The sequence below is a fragment of the Anabrus simplex genome, chromosome 11, assembly GCF_040414725.1.
Source record: "Anabrus simplex isolate iqAnaSimp1 chromosome 11, ASM4041472v1, whole genome shotgun sequence".
In the NCBI taxonomy this organism is placed as follows: domain Eukaryota; kingdom Metazoa; phylum Arthropoda; class Insecta; order Orthoptera; family Tettigoniidae; genus Anabrus; species Anabrus simplex.
The window spans coordinates 86,491,954-86,511,177 of NC_090275.1; the positions used below are offsets into that span (position 1 = coordinate 86,491,954).

The window sequence follows — 19,224 nt, forward strand, 5'->3', positions numbered from 1 at the left end:
AAGGCAGAAGCAGTTCTCATCACTGAAGACGACACATCTCCATTCGTCCTTCCATAAGCACCTATCACAACACCAATGGTGGTGGGCTGCAAGATTTTGGGGCATGAGCAGAAGACACCCTAATGGCACACAGGATCGTAGCCCTGCTTCATTGAGACGGTTACAAATGGTCCTCGCTGATACCCCTGGAGCAACAGTGTACTTAATTTGTTGTGAAGTCGCAGTGCAATCCAATACAGCACTTTGTAAGTTGCAACGGTCTTGACGTGCATCTGTGCATCGCCACTGTCCGGACCCAGGCCGATGGGCATGTGCACCTTCTGGTGACCACTGGCCACAACATCTATACACTGTTGAAACCTCTCGCCACACGTGTTGTACAGTTCTGCGGTACGACCACCCGACCTCCCGCAGGCCCTTGTTCAAACTCCATCAATTGCACAAACAGTTCACATACACACTGTCGCGACATGCTAACAATGTTACAATGTTGCAGACAAAGATGGAGCTCCGTATGCTATGGCAAACTGGCTGCCACTGGCTCTGGCGGTGGCAAACTCTTGCGCAGCTTGCAATATTCCACGGCTGATAACACGGTTACTGGTGCGTCCGCAGCACTGCACGTTTGATCGTCGCATGCACTGCCCTGTCATAGTGTCCCGTGCAAGTATAGCAGGCCTTATTCACTTGCATCAAGGTGTTCTTTTTTCACTTTCCTGGAGTATATGTGAAGTGAAGGACACACCTGGCAAATTACACTTGATGTGAATCACTTCATGGCATGTCAGTGTTAATGTCGGACAGGGTTTCTTAACCTTTTCAAGTTGGGAAGCATCTTTGCCTCTTCAGTTTAGTTTGCAAGCACCACCAGATCTTTGCTCCTAATTGGCATTATTTTCCTCATCCAGTAATCCCATTTCGATTTACTGGGTCGAGGATGAGATGATGTGATTCCCATGTGACAGCATTTTACAGCTGGATGCTCTCATCCACTCCTCTTTGAGGCTGGCTCAGGAGGGCAAATGCTAAATTTCAAAATTACTATTCTGTCATTAAGCCTGAAGAAACTTATGCTAGTGAAATACTATTTAAATTGAACACCAAATCAACAACAGATAGACTGCAGAAGGTTGACAGAAGGATTATCAGAACAATCATTAATAAAAAGCACCAGCTAGATGGACAATGAAGATTGTTGCCTCATGCAGTGGTATAACGAGAAAGTGAGTCATTAACACAATGAGAAAAAGGAGAATTGCATTTTTCTATCATATATCAAGATTAGATGAAACCAGGCTATTGAAACAAATATTTAACTGCTTTTGGAAATGTAAAAAGAAAAATTATTTGTTCAAGGAAGTTCAAGATGATTTAGAAGAGTTGAATGCAACAAATTACAAATAGAGGAGAGAGAAGGATTCTGAAGAACAAACATAAGACAAACATAAAAACTTTGCTACAAAAACAATATGTCATATCTGAAGAAGGAAGGGTAGCCAGGTCGGAAAGAATGAAGAGGTTTTGGGAGAGCTAAATTCCCAGTTAATTCTTTGAAGACTTAGATGTACAGTATATGGTTTGATTTAAGTGTTCCAATGTGGGCGTAAAATACATAAATATTATAGCCTTAGCTACCACATGCAGCCATTTTTTATGTGATGCCATTTAGGCTGTCTGTGTGTCAGTTTCAATTAATTTTACTCTCCCAGATGGCAGAGAAGCGGGTCTCTCTTGAATGATCTATGTATGGCTGTTCCATTAACACCTGAGATTGTTACGTACCAAAACCATATGACGGAGTATCAAAAGAACTTGTTTATGACCTTCAAAAATCTGATAGCCTCTGCAGAGTTCAAAAACAAATCTTGAAACCTGGAGGTCAACACACTATCACTGATCCATGGAGGAAGCTGTAGAAATGTTTCAAGGAGTATCAGTTTGTTATTAATTCTGATTGCTTCCATTTATGCCCTCAGTATTGCATTTCTTCCTTCCTTCTCTCTCTCTCAGCTCCTGACCTAGTAACACAAATCACTGTTGCCTTCTTATATTTTAGGTATGCTCGACGTATCCAAAATCCGGCCCAACACATCCCTGGCGGAATTGGGAATGGACTCTATGACAGGAGTAGAGATCAAACAAGTGCTGGAACAGGAGTTTGAAGTCTTCCTTACCCCTGTCGAGATCAGAGACCTCACCGTCCAACAGCTGGAAAACCTTGGAAGTACAAGAACCGAGGAAGTCAAAGATGGTAAGTATCCTATCTTGTTCATCACCTCATTATGTTTTACCATATTTCTTGACTAGAGATCGGATCTATATGCTGTATAAATCATCAATATAAACATGCAACTATGCTGCAAAGAGTGGTGAAATATACAATTAAGAATGCACTTATTTCCATTACATGATATGCAAACAAAACATTCCTTTACTAGACACACCAATACATAAAATCATGATCATGAATAAATAACTGAATGAGAAAAAAATAATCACACTATTAAAAGCTGCGGCTGTTCCGTTATTATAAACAACGTGTGCATAGCTTCTGAGATGTACCAGTGTTCACCGTTAAAACAATTGCACACGTCTCCTAGATAAGACAAAGTGTGTTAATTAATATACGTCATAAATCAGTAAGGTTTCAAGAAGCCCCTGTAAAAACTATTGCTCTCAAATGCGATTTTATTTGACGTAAATAAATATCACACGAGAACACCTTCACTTCCTTGCGTAAACTACTTTATTATCACTGTAAGTCTCAACACACAATTACACACAATAGCAAGTGACACTACAGCACTTAATAGGAGAGTACCCTAAGTTGATTCTGACAAGTACAGATATCAACAACACTGACTCGTGCACTATAACATACACTCTCTTGAACTGATCTGGTCCACTGACTGACAGCTCAATATATATACTGTTCGATCAACCATATCGAATTATCGATTTCTGGAAGGGTTCTTACACATTCTAAATGGAACACATTCGAAACATCGATTGACCAGCTAGTCAAATGGAGTACTCCAGTAATGGATCCAGCTGGAACTTTCGATTACTATTTACCAATACACATGGAGATCTCTCCAACATTCTTAAATGTCTCTACATGTATCTGGATAATAAACCTTACAGTAAGTTTTCAGAACCCTCCATATATACCAAATTGAAGCAGAAAACACCTGCTATATACAGATTTTGAGGTTAGACTATATACAATACGTATTTGAGATTATACATTGAGGATATCGTACCTTTTACAAAGCAAAATCACAAACTTGAAGAAACACACTCAAATACATATTCTTCTTTCATTTTACACTCCACCCCCTACTTTTCCTGTCCATAATTTGCTTTGCAGTACACTACAACAGTCTTCTCCAAGTTTTCTGGTTCAAATCTGTGGCATTTGTTTGTTAAAACTAGCTTCAGTCTGGAGAATGATCTCTGTACATCCACTCCAATTTAATTTCTGAGGCCCTCCTTTCTTTCTTTCTTTCTTTCTTTCTTTCTTTCTTTCTTACAATAGTTAAAAATGTCATTTCACTTGCCAGGATTTCATTCTCCTGCCTTTTCAAATACTCTTGCTATCTGAGATATGAGTGTGATTCCTCAATAATCATCACATTCTTAAATACAGGTATTATTACTCCTATATGCCAGTCATTTGGTACCAATTTTTCTTTCCAAATGCATGTAAATAGCATATACAGCCATGGTAAACCAACAGGTCCTCTTCTTTTTATCATTTCCACATACAATTCATCCCATCCTGCTGCTTTTCACATTTTTTCATTTGTTTGACAGCAATTTCCACCTTTTTAATTGTGATTTTACTCTCAGATTCCGTCTCCTTACACTCCGCCTCTATCTTCTCATCTACGCCCCTCCTCATATTCAGTAGTTCATAAAAGTAAGCCTTCCATGTCTTCCTTTTCTCCTCTGGTTATGTTATTAACTTTTTTTTTTTTTTTCCTTTCTCCTCTTCTTCCTTCTTACGAGTCACATGTAGCATTCATTTACCATTATATACATCCTCGTCCAACTCTCAAGTTAATCCTCCTCAGCTTTTCTTCTTCACTTACTACTTTTTTGCAACTTCTTTTCATTTCCTGATGCTTTATTCTACTTTGTTCTGTTTTATCTATATTTCATACTCGCCATGCTTCTTATTTTTCACTGCTTTCTTTACCCTCTTATTGCACCATGGAGTCTCCTTATCTTTCACTCTGCCGGGCTGAGTGGCTCAGACGGTTAAGGCGCTGGCCTTCTGACCCCAACTTGACAGGTTCGATCCTGGCTCAGTCCGGTGGTATTTGAAGGTGCTCAAATACGTCAGCCTCGTGTCGGTAGATTTACTGGCACGTAAAAAGAACTCCTGCGGGACTAAATTCCGGCACCTAGGCTTCTCCGAAAACCATAAAAGAGTAGTTAGTGGGACGTAAAACAAATAACATTATTATTATTATTATTATTATTATTATTATTATTATCTTTCACTCTTTTGCCACAAGCACTCTGCACAGCTCACAAATGCTTTCTTGAATATCTACCTTTCCACTTCCACACTCTCCACCTTAGCTCTGGGTATGTGTTGTTTTAATTTATATTGGACTTTTTATTTTCCATACTTTTATTTGGTTTCTTCTCTCTTTTCTATCATATTCACTATTTTTCCTACTTTTATTTTTGCTACCACTACTATGTATTAAAGGCTACTTATGGCAAGGCTAGGCCTTTGCTGGCAAGATGTAGTGTTTACAGTGCACTATGTCTTCTGGTATGTGCTAGAATGAAATTGTTACTTTCATTGACCTGTCTCAGTCTTATACTTGACTTTGACAATATGAAAGTGACTGAGGTATGAGCGATGCTAGTAATGCCATTCCTTATGCAGCCAGTCCCTCCTATGAATGGTGTGAAAATGTCACTAATAGGGTTGGTTGGTGCATGCATTTCAGTGGGCTTGGCAGACTGATGTGCAATAGCAACTTCTGACTCAGTGAGGAAAGCAACGGGAAACTACCTCACTCCTCATTTCCCTAGTACGCCTCTTCAGTGACACCTAGGCCATCTATGACAGCTAATGGTGAACCTGTTGAGGATCCAACCAGCCTTCGGGCTGAATACCCAACATACATACATACATACATACATACATACATGGCAAGGCTGTTACATCTAACAGCAGTCTACGATTTGTTCTTCCACCAAGAAATAATCAATTACTGTCTTTGTCCTGTTTCCCCATCTATATCCTGTAATCTATCTCTTACTCCATTATTCACTATTTTACATACAGGGTCTGTCTTATAAACCCAGACCGAGCACACAGTGTTTATACTCTGTGCTACAGCAGCTGTCTTAGCCCAACTTACGTTGTGTGGCCGCCCTACTTTAAGCGTCTATACAATTTTATATCAAATCGTACATTGTAAAAGATGCTGGAAGTGTCATCCTTCATAATGAGGGACTTCATAAACACCAGTAGGATTTTCTGCACACCATTAGCAAGAGTTATGACTGTTCACAAGACCATTAAGATGAAACCAGGCCTCGTTCGAAAAGAACACACACCGTAGGTCGAATAAGCGATCGTTCAATGATGCAAGATACCACTCACAGCACCTCACTCTTGTGGCTGGATCAGCAGGTTTTAAACAATGGACCCGTGTAAACCTGTACGGTTTGATGTGTAACAGCTTTGTAGCTCTGTGTGCAGAAGAAACCAAAATCCCTATTTGTTATGCTAATTTTGTGAGAGATTTATTTGGTGACTGTTCAAGATTTGCACCAATGTCATCTAGATTTTCCTCTGTTAAAACTGTTTGTGTGCGCGCATGTTTTTTATTGAGCACTGAGCCAGTTGTTTCAAATTTATTTACAATTACGTGAATCTGTGCTCATGATGGAAATTGCTGAACAAATGCATCGCGTTACCATCGAGCCAACTTGTACTTAAAATAACTTTTACATACAAAAATACGGTGTTGTAACAATAACTGTCTCACCATGTTAACAGCTGAAATTCAGACTGGCTACTGATGCTAGGTCGAACACGTGCATGCTCCTTACAAGGTCGAGAACTATGCATGTGCCTCCCGTACAGCTGCTTAGGTCTCGGAGAGGAGAAATGCTGCTGGATCGTTGAACTTACAGGATTCTTTTTTTTTTCTTCTTAGTAATAAAAATCATTTAAAGGGGCTAATACATTCATTCACCAAAATTGTTGATATTTAAATCATTCTTAAACTCTTGACTCCATTTCTGCAGCTTTTCCTCCACACTTGAACACTTAAGGAGATTATATGTACCATTTGCAGTCTTGCCTGCTTGTTCAATGAAATTCAAAAGTTTATTTTATCTTATCACAATGGGGAACATTTTGCAGTTTTTGCAATTTGAAGCATCTGTTGCTATTGAAAAGAATGATTCTAGCTTAAATGGATCACTGAGAATGTTCACAAAATCCTTTACACTCTTTGGGGCTAACACTTTATTTACTATCCATTCCACTTTTGTACGACCTCATGCCACTTTACAAGCTACATCAGAATCACTGAATATTTCGTTAAATAGTTTATTTCTGCAATCCATGCAGATCCATGGTAGATTGTAGTTACTTTGGCAGCCATGATTTTGTCACTTAATGGTGATGTGCTGCCGGTATTATAAAATTTGGAGATAATACTGCTAGGCTTTCATAAATTATTTTACTTTACTAATATAGGCCTAGGCCTAGGATTTAACTAAAAAATTAATATAATTCCTGCATTCTACCAATCTACCAATATAATAAATTATTACTTTACCTGTAGTTGATATGAGTACATGCTGCAAACAATCTCTTGCCCCTCCATGTGCTATGCTGAATTCCCTTCGACATAAAGAATAAAAAGCTTTATGCTTGTTACTTTTTACTGATCCCAAAAACAATTTTTCTCCCATTGGGGCAGATACATGGTGGTGTCTTTGAGTGATCCGCATTGTCACTTTCCCTACCCATAATTAAATAAATGTTCTAAATACAATACAAACTGCACACTGAACTGAGATCGTGCTGCACGTCTACATGCTACCGAAGTACAAGACGAAAGTTTCATCACAGAAGCTTCAAGCTTGTCAACATGAAAATGAGAGAATTCAGAAATGATAAACTGGAAATATCGATTGTTGATTTGGGAACGATAATCTTTGAATGATATGGAAATATTAGCATAAATAAATAAGTAAATAAATAACTTTATGAAACATGAGGGAAAACAACATCAAATGTATCAGATGCGTAAATTATGGGAAAACCCATAAAATACAGGAGACCTGGAGAAAATACTGGAGACAGGAGAAAGTGAGGGTAAAATACAGGAGACCTGGCTACCACACAGACATGGGTATTTTTGACACAAAATGATAATCAGGCAAATACAACATTGCACACCAAACAAATCAATCAAAGAAAAATAAACTGTGTACAAAACAGCTAATCTATAATACCCCACTATAACAGTATGATACATGTATATTACAATTCCAGTGTATTTACACGTCTAATTCAAGTATTATTATTATTATTATTATTATTATTATTATTATTATTATTATTATTATTATTATTATTATTGAGATTAAGTTTTTGTTGGGGGTTTCAGTAGATGATCCTCCTAAGATAATCTGGTCAAAGATAATGTACTATCACTAATTTCAATAATAGAGTGAACATGACTGAAGTAAGGACTCGTCACTTCAAAAATGTACTATCACTTATTTCAATAATAGAGTGAACATGACTGAAGTAAGGACTTGTCACTTCAAAAATGTAGTATCACTAATTTCCATATGGGGTTTGAACTCAGTCACAAAAAATGGGAGATTATCACTAGCACAGCATGAGAAGAGATGGTATAACATAAGAACATGAGACTTGAACATTGTACATGTACACAATATCAGTGAATAGAAATAAATTTGAAGACACGGGCAGAAATACTCCTTCCACCCCTCTTCTAATTTTTAAACATGAGTGCCGAAACTATAATCGTGCCCCACAATTCCTAACCTCCCTATTTGTCCATAAATAAGATGCGACGGCGTCTGGGTATCCCACCAGAACAACAACTATACGTGAGCATATTAGCAAATTCAATTGCACTCTACTCAATAATGTTAAAACACATAAAATCATCATGTTATTTTTCACTTACATTCCATTATACTGCTTATTGTTGTTATTCTCATCTCTGCCCATCCTAATCCACATCTCACAAGGCTGAGATATGATGTAAGGCATAGCCTGTTTGAAGACGATATTTCCCTAACATTATAAGCTATAAATTTAATTTCTGTTCCATATTGAAGTGCAATTATAAGAAATAAATTGACAAAGGAGTCCACCTTTTCAATTCCATATATCAAGTAAATAATATTACATTAGTCTTGGGACTAGTTTCAGCCACTTAATGGCCATCTTCAGCCAAAATAAAAATTAAACAGTTCATAGGTTAATTGAAACGTATATGTATATAAGACAAAGACAATTTTGCAGGCATGATTATAACATTAAAATACATATCTTCTTTTTCTTCTTGTTCTTTAGCATTTGTCCTGCCTGGTGGTAGGGTCCACTGTGTGGATTCGTTGTCTCCATTTAATGTGATCTCAAGCCATGTCTGAATGTAATCTTACAGCTTTCAGGTCTTTGTGCACTGTATCAGTCCATCGCTGTCTTGGTCGTCCCTTGGGCCTCTTTCCCAGAGACTTCCAATGTATACATTGACTTTGCCAATGTATTGTCTTCTGCATGCAGCACATGCCCAAACCAGCGCAGACGGTTTTCCTGCATTTTCTTCTGGATCGGTGCAACACCAAAATGTTTCCTGATATCGTTGTTTGAAATATGATCCACTCTAGTGATGCCAGCTGTCCTCCTAAGCATCTTCGTCTCCACGACACTTAGTCAACGCCAAGATATTTAAACATCTCTACTCGTGGTAGTTCTTCGCCGTCAACGTGGATGGTTCCAACTTCTCGAGGATCTAATGTCATGTATTCTTTTTTTTTTTTTTTTTTTTTTTTTTTGAGGTGCAGGCCGTATTGTGCTAGTCGGTTGTTCCACTCTTCTGTTTGGCGCTAGAGATCAAGCTTATTCTCAGCAGCCAACATGACATCTTCAGCATAGAGAAGTGTCCATGATATTGGCTTGTGCAGGTCTGATGTAACAGTGTCCAACACAAGAATGAACAGCGGTGATGCTGGGGCAGAGCCTTGATTGACTCCTACAGTGATGCGGAAATAATCGGACGCTCCTGCGGCAGCTTGAACATAACTCCTTGGTTCTATGTAGAGCATCTGTACCCACTTAACAAGGTGTTCTTGAAGGCAATGTTCTCGCACTAACCAGATTAGATCATGTGGCACCCAATCAAAGGCCTTCTCAAGATCCAGAAAAGCGAGATGAAGCGGCTAATCTGTTCCTCGGTGTTTCTCAACTAACAGCTGTGCAGCATGGATTGCATCTTCTGTGGCACAATTTTTCACAAATCCAGCTTGGTGCTTTGTAAGTTTGGCTAATCTGTTCCTCGGTGTTTCTCAACTAACAGCTGTGCAGCATGGATTGCATCTGCTGTGGCACAATTTTTCACAAATCCAGCTTGGTGCTTTGTAAGTTTGGCTAACTCATGAAATCTTTTGTGGAAAATACTTTCAAAGACCTTCATTGCATGGCTCAGATGTCTCAGAATACATATAACAATAAAAATTCTGGTTGTGGTCTTCTTGTCATAATTTGGTGTTGTCTTTAAGGTGAGTTAGAGCCTCAGGTAATGAAGTAAATCTGGAAGTGATAGCCAGAATTAGAAATAATTAAACAAACAGAAAAGAAATTAAAAAGGAGAAAAATTATTCATGAGACTCACCTCTAGAGTGAAATATATAGTACAGTGGAACCTCTATACTACGTTTTTGGAGGGACCATGGAACGAAACGCACTACACGGGAAAATGGAAAATCCGGGAACGAATGAACTATCAACAATTTGGCTAAACATCACAAAAGAGAAATATGTATACTCATAATCTTACAAACACTCTTAAACCAAACCAAACTACAGCCCCAATGGGCCTTCTGCCTACCAAGTGACTGCTGCTCGGTCCGAAGGCCTGCAGATTACGACGTGGTGCATGGTCAGTGTGATGAATCCTCTCGGCTGTTATTCCTGGCTCTCTAGACTGGGGTTGCCATCTCACTATTAAATAGCGCCTCAATTAAAGGTAATCGTAGAATGAGTGAACCTGGCACCAGCCCTCAAATCCAGGTAAAAATGCCTGGCCGGCCGGGAATCGAACCCGGGCCCTCCGTTTGAGAGGCAGGCAAGTTCGACAGGGGGGCTGGCTTCTAACATTAATTACCGGTATGCGACTTATAAATCTCGTAACTGCAACGTGCCATAAAGACAAAATGCCCTGGAATGCTGTTGGATGGAGTCATCTGCTGCATGGTAATGCTTGCCCCCATATTTCCAATCTGACTTCAGTAATTTGGTTGGCAAACACTTCAACATCCTTCATATATCCCAGAACTTTCACCTTGTAATTTTCATGTCTTTGATGACCTGAGGAGAAACATTTGTGGACGTCAGTTTCGTTCAGACGAGGAAATGCAACAGTGGGTGCGGTTGTGGATCTGTCAGCGACTTACCTCTTTCTACAAAACTGGAATTGATCATCTCGTCTTCCAGTTGGATAAATGTGTTAAGCTTTTGGTAATTACTTTTGAATAATACCAATCCATGGTCACGTTGTAGAGGGTGTTCCTTTTTTCATTTGACTGTCCCTTATATGAAACACAGCAGAGCACTGACTAACTTCAACTGGTACCAGACTGTGATTGTTGTAATCTTGGCAGTCTGAGTGGAACCTGGTGCAATCACTCCCGGATACATTTTATCTAACAAGCTGCACGGGTGTTCGGAAATTTGCCTGCTTACAGCCTAATGACTTCCTGCTGTGTGTTGAACCAATAACATACACTGACATAGAGGCTGGAGAAAGCATATCTAATACATCATGGAAGTATTGGCATAAATACACCAGTTCTTGCTACAAATGTACCATTGTTAGCAGTGTTCTCCCCAGAAATTTTCGTCAGCCGGGTGGCAGGAATGAGTAACTGGGTGGGGAATACTATGTCGAAAATGAATATGATAACATTTCATTGTATTCCCCTCAGGGCATTAATAGTAATATCAGACAGGTGAACATTAACTGCAAAATTGAGCTATTTCAGTGTTATTTTCATGAAGAAGACATAAGTGTATTTTGAACTTCTAGTGTTCTACTGTTCGTTTATAATCATATAATGTCAGGGTTTATCACTGCTGTAGACTGTTATATAGGTTTGTGAAATAATGTGGAATCGAGCTCGCTTGCGATTCCACGCTAATCCAGACCACTTCCACACATTACGCGATAGTCGAGCTAAACATTTAAACTCTGATGTAACAGATGCAATTATGCTGACAGTAATGAATGTAGCATTGCTTTGAGACAATGCGTACACAATAACATAATAGAAATAATAATAATATAATAATAATACGTGAACACGGAAATTAATAACAACAAAGAAGCGTAGGATATACACCAAGGTAGGAAGCGAGACGGATAACTATCAATACGCTAAATCAAATTGTGCGCTGGGAACTTACAGGCCTAAATAATGACAACTAACGAAGGATTGTGGAAGCTGCAGGAGCCCTACGAGGTCCATGGGAAGGTATGACGTTATGGGGGAGAAAAGGTTCACAAGAATCACCCTATAGCACAACTATATTAAAAATAACAAATGAAAAATTACAAAAAACAAAGTAAAATGACAGAGAAGCTGATACTTAACATATTTGACAAATGGATACAATTATGAAGCCAAATACACAAATGAATGGATATTGATTTTAAAACAACAGGTGAGACTTGCAATTACAAACGACAGGAATCTAGGGTAAACTCAGACACATTAAATTTAAAACTTTAAAAAAATTACATTAAGCAAGGAATTACCAAAATGCAAAAGGAATTAAAATAAATCAAACTAAATCAGAAAACATTGAGAATAACATGAGAATTGCATTTACCTCGGAAAACTGGAGTTCCCGAGGGGAACTCCTCGAGCACAACCGCACTCAAGGACGGTCAGATGGAGTAGACCTGGCCTAATTGCATCCCGCACGCGAAGCGGCCTAAGCCCGGAAATTGACGAATCACAATCCACCAATAGGGCACTGTTCCACTAGATTCCCAATCTTTACGCCAATACAATTGCATGACCATATATGGTCATTTCCTGGCCTACTGATGCGAGAGGAATTACATCACCTGTTTCAACATCGGTAACCTCACGTGCAGTATAGGGTGCCTCAAAATTAAAGCACCTTACCTTACATTTTTTCAAATGTTACAAAATTACATCTTGATATACAGATCACTTAATCACTCTTGCAATGTTAACAATAAAGTTCATAAGTCCCATTCTTGAGGTTTTCCTAATTTACATCCTTTTCTAGTTACATAAAATTTGAATACAAAACTCAATCCAAAATACTTCATAAAATTTGACTACAACATTCATTCCAAAATACTTCTTGCATTTCAGGTTACATTAAATTTGAATACAACCATTCCTTCAAAATACTTCTTGCATCTTGCAAAGTTTATACTGTCCATATATCGTGCTGGTCCTAAATTACATTTTTAAAAAAATATTCCAGCAGAGTCCAGAGTTCTTATTTCTTCATTTCTCAGAATACAAAATATTACAAACAAAAATGAAATCCTTCAGACATGTTAAATAAAAAAAACTTTATAAAATTATATTTCCCAACTCAATAATTACTTCTTGCAACACATAATGCTTAGTTCCAGTCCTCCGTACCACCACATATTACTATGAAGATTTATCATTTACATAAACAATTTTAAAGCATTTGCATTGCAACACCCAATGTCTCAAATATGTATTAATATTATGTAACTAGCACATCCGCCTTTGCTGGCAGGACCTAGTGTTTACAGTGCACTATGTCTTCTGGTATAGGCTAGAGCAATTTTGTTACTTTCATAATCTGTCTCTGTCTTATCCTTGGCTTTGACAATATGAAAGTGACTGAGGTATGAGTGATGCTAGTAATGCCAATCCTTATGCAGCCAGTCCCTGCTATGAATGGTGTGAAAATGTTGCTCATAGGGTTGGTTGGTGTATGCATTTCAGTGGGTTTGGCAGACTGATGTGTAATAGCAACTCTGGCTCGGTGAGGAAAGCAACGGGAAACTACCTCACTCCTCATTTCTCTAGTATGCCTCTTCAGTGATGCCTAGGCCATCTATGACAGCTGATGGCAGAGCTATTGAGGATCCCACCAGCGACATCACTGACGGATTGAACATACATACATACAACTAGCCCATATCTAGGTTTTGTTAGCCGGGTGGCCTTTAAAAACAGGAGGGCGATGCAGCCATTAAAAAGGCCCTAGGAAGAACACTGGTTTGATTTTTTAACAGCACGAGCAGTCGCAGGTTAATCTCTTTATTTCTCTCTCCTCTTTCTGTTGCTCATTTAACCTGTTATGTATTCTGTTTTCCATGTTCTGTCTTTCTATATGTGACTGAATGTAGACTTGTAATATAGCTGATTACATTCAGATATGTGGTTCTATTATTTAAGATTTGGAATAGTTTTTTGTTAGCTGTTTTTTTTTCTTTCTTTTGTTTTTGCATCCTCTGTGAACCATGTGATCTTACTAGGCAGATAGTAGATACATAGGTGCAACATATTGGATGTCAAAGGCAGCTGTTAGCAAACAGAACTTAGTAAAATATTATTATAGATGTGAAATATTATTATAGATGTACAGTTAGTTGTTCATTGAACAAGTATGCTTATGTTATTTTCCAAATAATTATCTTGTTTTCTTTGTTTCTTTCTCATAGACATGAAGCTAGAAGCAGTGCTGCAATTAGATACAACATATCTGAAAATTATGCTGTCAGATGAACGTGCCGAGTATCCAACAATGGTACAGCTCCCTTCACTGGGCAAGTTACCAGACACTGTGTTCCTCATTCCTGGTACGGAGGGGCTTGCGGAAACTCTTTCACCTGTTAGCGCACTTCTTAACAGTCAAACTATTTGTCTTCAGATGTTCCCAGAGGAATGTGGTTACACAATCAAAGAAATGTCCACATTTTTCTTGCCGGTAAGTTTACATATCATCATCTTCTTCTTAGTAATAGTAATACGAATACAGTAGTAGGTTTCATAACCATTCTTTGAAGCCATGATCTTAACTCTTATAGTGTCAGGCGGCCGATCTATCGGCAATGCAAGCTGCTGTTAAAAATGCGGCCATATTTTTCTTTCACCTCTGTCTTTAATTCCATTCATAAGTTACGAGTTTCATTATGGTCCATATTGACAACTGATCATTGTCAAAGGGTAGAGAAGGGTCCACCTATTCAATACCATAAGCTTGTATATTGTCTTATAAAACTGGGACTAGTTTTGACCCCATATATATTGGGTCATCTTCAACAACGCTACAATTGGAAGACATTTGCACACAGTACAGTATAACCAATAATAAACACATTTGGTATACCACAATTTACAATCTTAATTTAAAACATTGATGAAGTCCGAACAACACAATCAAAATTGAAACTATATGACACATCAGTACTGCTGTGTTTAATGCCGAACTATGTTGTAGCTCCTACAGCAGCTAAATGTTCTTGAGTTGATCTGGGAGTTGGCATCCCTATCTGTACAGACGAGCAACTTGATTTATAATTTACTGTAGGTTTGTTTGATGTAATATTGGTAATGACTTTTATGTAGCTTGAAGGGGAACATTCATAATTTGAATAGGTATTCTTTTTCGTCAGATGTAGTGATCTATTGTTTAATTTGGTTTAGAGTGAATGCCCCTGTGTTGTTCGTAAGTTGTGTGCATCTGATACGGACACTTAACACCAATCTGGTTCAAACATGAATATCATTCATGTTATGTCCACAGTCCTGTAAAAAGTTTGTATATGGTACTAAAATTGAGCTGGTTGACAATATTATCTAATATATACTAACGTTTTACAGGACTTTGGAGATAACATGAATTTGAACTTTTAATGTTGTTATTGTATTATTGTTTTTGTCCAGTACCTTGTTAGGACATAAAATAGTTTTAAATAAAGTCTTTTACATACATGTGATTTTAATCTACAAGATGAAGAAGAGAATTTTAATTCTCAAAACATGTACTTATATATATTTATGTATTTGATGGTTTTAGTATATATGCAAGATTTTGAATTGTATTGACAAGACGGACCTTGACATGATTAATAACAGTAAAACGATAGATGTCGCCTGGTGATCTGTAGCACCACATGCATGTCATTGGCAACACTGGCGCTTCCCCTGACTGTATGCAGTACTGCATTTGTTATTATGGTGGCAGCTTCCTGCTGTCATACCACTGACATGCAACCTGTGCAGTGAAGACAAATTTACGGTCTATCTAAGACTGAAGATATGTCATAATCTCCTCTTCCCTTTGCTTCCCCTTCTTGCACTGGTCTGTCATTCTGCTTATCCTATTGTAAGTTCCTTTTCATGTTTGTTTGTTTCTTTTTATACCAGACTTCCCATTACCTACAGCTGTTGTTCCCAAACTCTTGATAACTGGGACTCCCTTTTCCTGCTGATCAATACCAATGGCCTCCTGACGGTGGTTATAATCGAATGATTTGTGTATACTCTGATTCTTGTATTTATTTTTAGGTAGGACAGTACTTGAATTACAGAAATGAAGTTGATCTTGTTATTCGCTTTATGTGTGAGAGTGGATTAATCAAGGGCATGATGCGAAGTTGTGGGGTGGAAGGGAGATTCCCCCCACCGACGATTTTATTTCAAAGGTTCCTTCCCACTAAAATTGCCGGGGGGGGGGAGAGATTATTTCATTACAAAATAATGAGGAAAATGTTGGACACATTATATTACTGAAATAAATGTTTTTTACTGTACATATTTTCATAAAAATATCAGCAATAATACACATAATATAGAAATAATGGAATGACTTCCAGACCTTGAGCAATAAATTATGGGAAATTAACATTATATACCCTCCCCCTCTGCCGGGCACTGCCTGAAATAAACACTAGTATTTAAACCATGTAATCTTTCTCCCCTCCCCCACCATTTTTTTGTGATTTCCAGCAGTGGCTGCTGAGGGTGATTGGCGGAGGGGCACTACTTTTTCAAAACTTCACGTTCTTACCAAACATACACATGTAAACAAATGCATACCCAAATACACATTATACAATGTTAAATATTTGATCATTAGTCACTTACTTCACTGTCTTGTTCATTTTAAGAGAAAGTATGGAATGAAATGTTGGTGTGTACAGTTGAAGAAGGTGGTGATCTAGATTCTTATGCACTCAAGTATCTTGAACTGTTTAAATGTACCTACTGTCAATGAAGTCTATCTGAAATACGTTCACATCACTATATACATTATCTAACGAACTACTGTTGGATGGCCAGGTAATCTGTAAGTCCATTCAAATTAATCTGCTCACTGATAGCCCTACTACGGAGTCTATTGCCTGTACCAAAATGAATGAAATACAGTCTACTCGCCCCGGCCATACGAACAAAGAATACGGTTAAGGCCTGTGCATTGTTCAATGATGGCGACATTATTCCTTTACTTAAGCATGAATTCCATTCTTCTATGCCGTAAATCCACGAATTGGAAATGACTTTATCGTCAAAGTCAAATTCTACCTATTCAGTACATAAAGAGTAATTTTATTTAAGAATTAAAACTTATGAAGTAAATTATAGGGACATGTTTTGCCCATATTTTTAAGGGCATCTTCAGCCTTAATCTCAAACCTGAAAGATAATAAATCAGAATCTTGATTGCTCTTAATTGTAGTTTTTTAAGAAAAATTACAAATTATAAATGTGAGGATGATGTTGTAGGAACATGCATCAAAAAATGAGCGGGAGGGATGACAGTAGTTAAAATATTCTTATAATAAAGCTTTATAAACAGTTGTAATTTATGTACTTTTATGAATATCCTTGCATAAAAATGTGGTAACAAGTTGCATATTAGTAGTTCTATAAGAACACAATTATTGCTTCATTGAATTGAACCTTGTTTAAAGGTGCCCTGTATTGGTTGAGGGCGTAAGAAATAAGCTTGGAGCTTAAAGAGCTTAATCTTTAGAATAATAATGAAGAAAAGTGTTATTGATTACTCCAAGTGGAGTTTAAATAAATTTTAAAGTTGCTAGTTTGTTGTTAATCTTTTGTGATGAGATAAGTCTGCTGCCTTCTTAAATTACGTTGTAGAAGTGAGAAAAAATGCTTGATAATAAGTAACCATAATTATAAAGTTCTATAAGAACACAGTTAATTCTGTGTTGAATTGAACTTTGTTAAAAGGTGCTCTGTAAATGTTGAGGGCGTAAGAAATAAATTTAGACCTTAAACAGATTTTTTCACAAATGAGACAGAATAGTTAATAAAGACCCTCAGTAAGAATCCAACAGAATTTAAAACACTATTAAAGAATTCTACCTTTTTACTAAATAAACAAGAACAGAAAAAACTAATCCTGATGAACCCTAATACCCCCACAGCAAGAGCCTTACCTAAATAGCATAAGAAAAATATACCAAAACGTCCAATCATCAATATTGCAGAAATAGTCCGACATATAAAACCTCAAAATATATCCACAACTTTCTCAAAACACATTACAATTTTAACAATAAATTCCCAATAAAAAATACAGTAGATATTTGTGATACTAAAAAAAATTCACCTTATTACCCAACCACATTATGTGCTCTTTTGATAATACTAACATGTACTCTAACGTGCTAGTCAAGGAAACTGTAAATATTATCAAAGACAACCTCACTAAACACAGTAAATTTAGCAAGCTTGAATTAGAAGACTTCTTAAGAATCCTAATCTTTGTCCTTTAAGACAACAAGTTTACTTTTCTTCTTCTGTTATGACTGCATAGGATCACTTTAGTCAGTCCGTCCTTTAGGTCTCCTTGAAGGGATCGTTCGGGCTTTGCGGTCCTCCCAGTACTTCTTCACAGGCTCCGATCGTTGTGCCCTTTCCTCGATTGAAAATATGCGTGTTGTTGGTTTGTTTTGTGTAAGGGTAAAGCGGAGGTTTGTATTCTTGAGTTTTGTATTCATTTTTATCTTATTTGTGGTGTCTTCTATTGTAAAGCCTATTTCATTCAGATACTTTCTTACTTCTCTGATCCATTTACATCATGTTGTGGTATTTTTTTTTAGATGATATTATGTCGAACTAGTTGTTTCAGAAGTCTCGAATCCTGCATCCTCATGAGATGACCAAAGAATACCTGTCTCCTCTTACGCATAGTATCTGTAATGGGTTATAGCTCTTTGTACACGACTTTGTTAGATATTGTATAGACAAGAAATGTGTTTTTCCACCAATCAATACCTAATTTATTGTAAATAGATTACACTAGTACTGGTTTCGGCCCTTAACGGCCATCATCAGCTAGTACATGATTAGTTCCCAGCCATTAGACAAAATCACAAGTTGTTACTATGTTAGACATCCGGGTGTCTAATGGGGGATGAAAATGCAATATACAGTAGCATGAAGTTAAAATATCTGTGGTCAAAGGTAAAAGGTTACAATAAGTTAGAACATGAGTATACAGAACACATTAAAACATATGGGCCACAATATAAAACATTTGAAAAGTTTTAACACATTAAAATTTGGTATTTAAAATTTACTGGAGTACATCACAGTCGGATTATATAATACAAAAATGTTTTCATGACAAAGGTCCATACCAATATGACACATATCACCCTCAGAACATTCTCAAAGATTACCTCATACAGCTAAACCAACATGACATAGAAGCAAAGGAACCACACAGAAGATAGAAGAATGGAATCTAAGCAATATGAACTTAAATTTTAATAAGTGTCTAACCCATACATAGCAAATAATAGGAAAATACATTGAATAGGTGGAAATAAACAAAAGATATTATCCTATATACAGATCTTACTTGTCGTTGATGAGATGTTCTACCAACTTCTCTGAATTAGAAACTGCTTGTTCGTTCGC

General features: G+C 37.4%; 1 protein-coding gene across 2 annotated transcripts in view; it reads left to right on the top strand.

Annotated features, from left to right (window-relative positions):
- Window positions 1–19,224, top strand: part of LOC136883437 (fatty acid synthase) — an 844,467-nt gene that overhangs the window by 747,497 nt on the left and 77,746 nt on the right. For both annotated transcript variants that reach the window (XM_068229660.1, XM_068229661.1), the window contains 2 exons: window positions 2,057–2,251; window positions 13,992–14,257. In XM_068229660.1, the coding sequence (XP_068085761.1) occupies window positions 2,057–2,251; window positions 13,992–14,257 (461 nt within the window). The remainder of the gene's footprint in view (window positions 1–2,056; window positions 2,252–13,991; window positions 14,258–19,224) is intronic.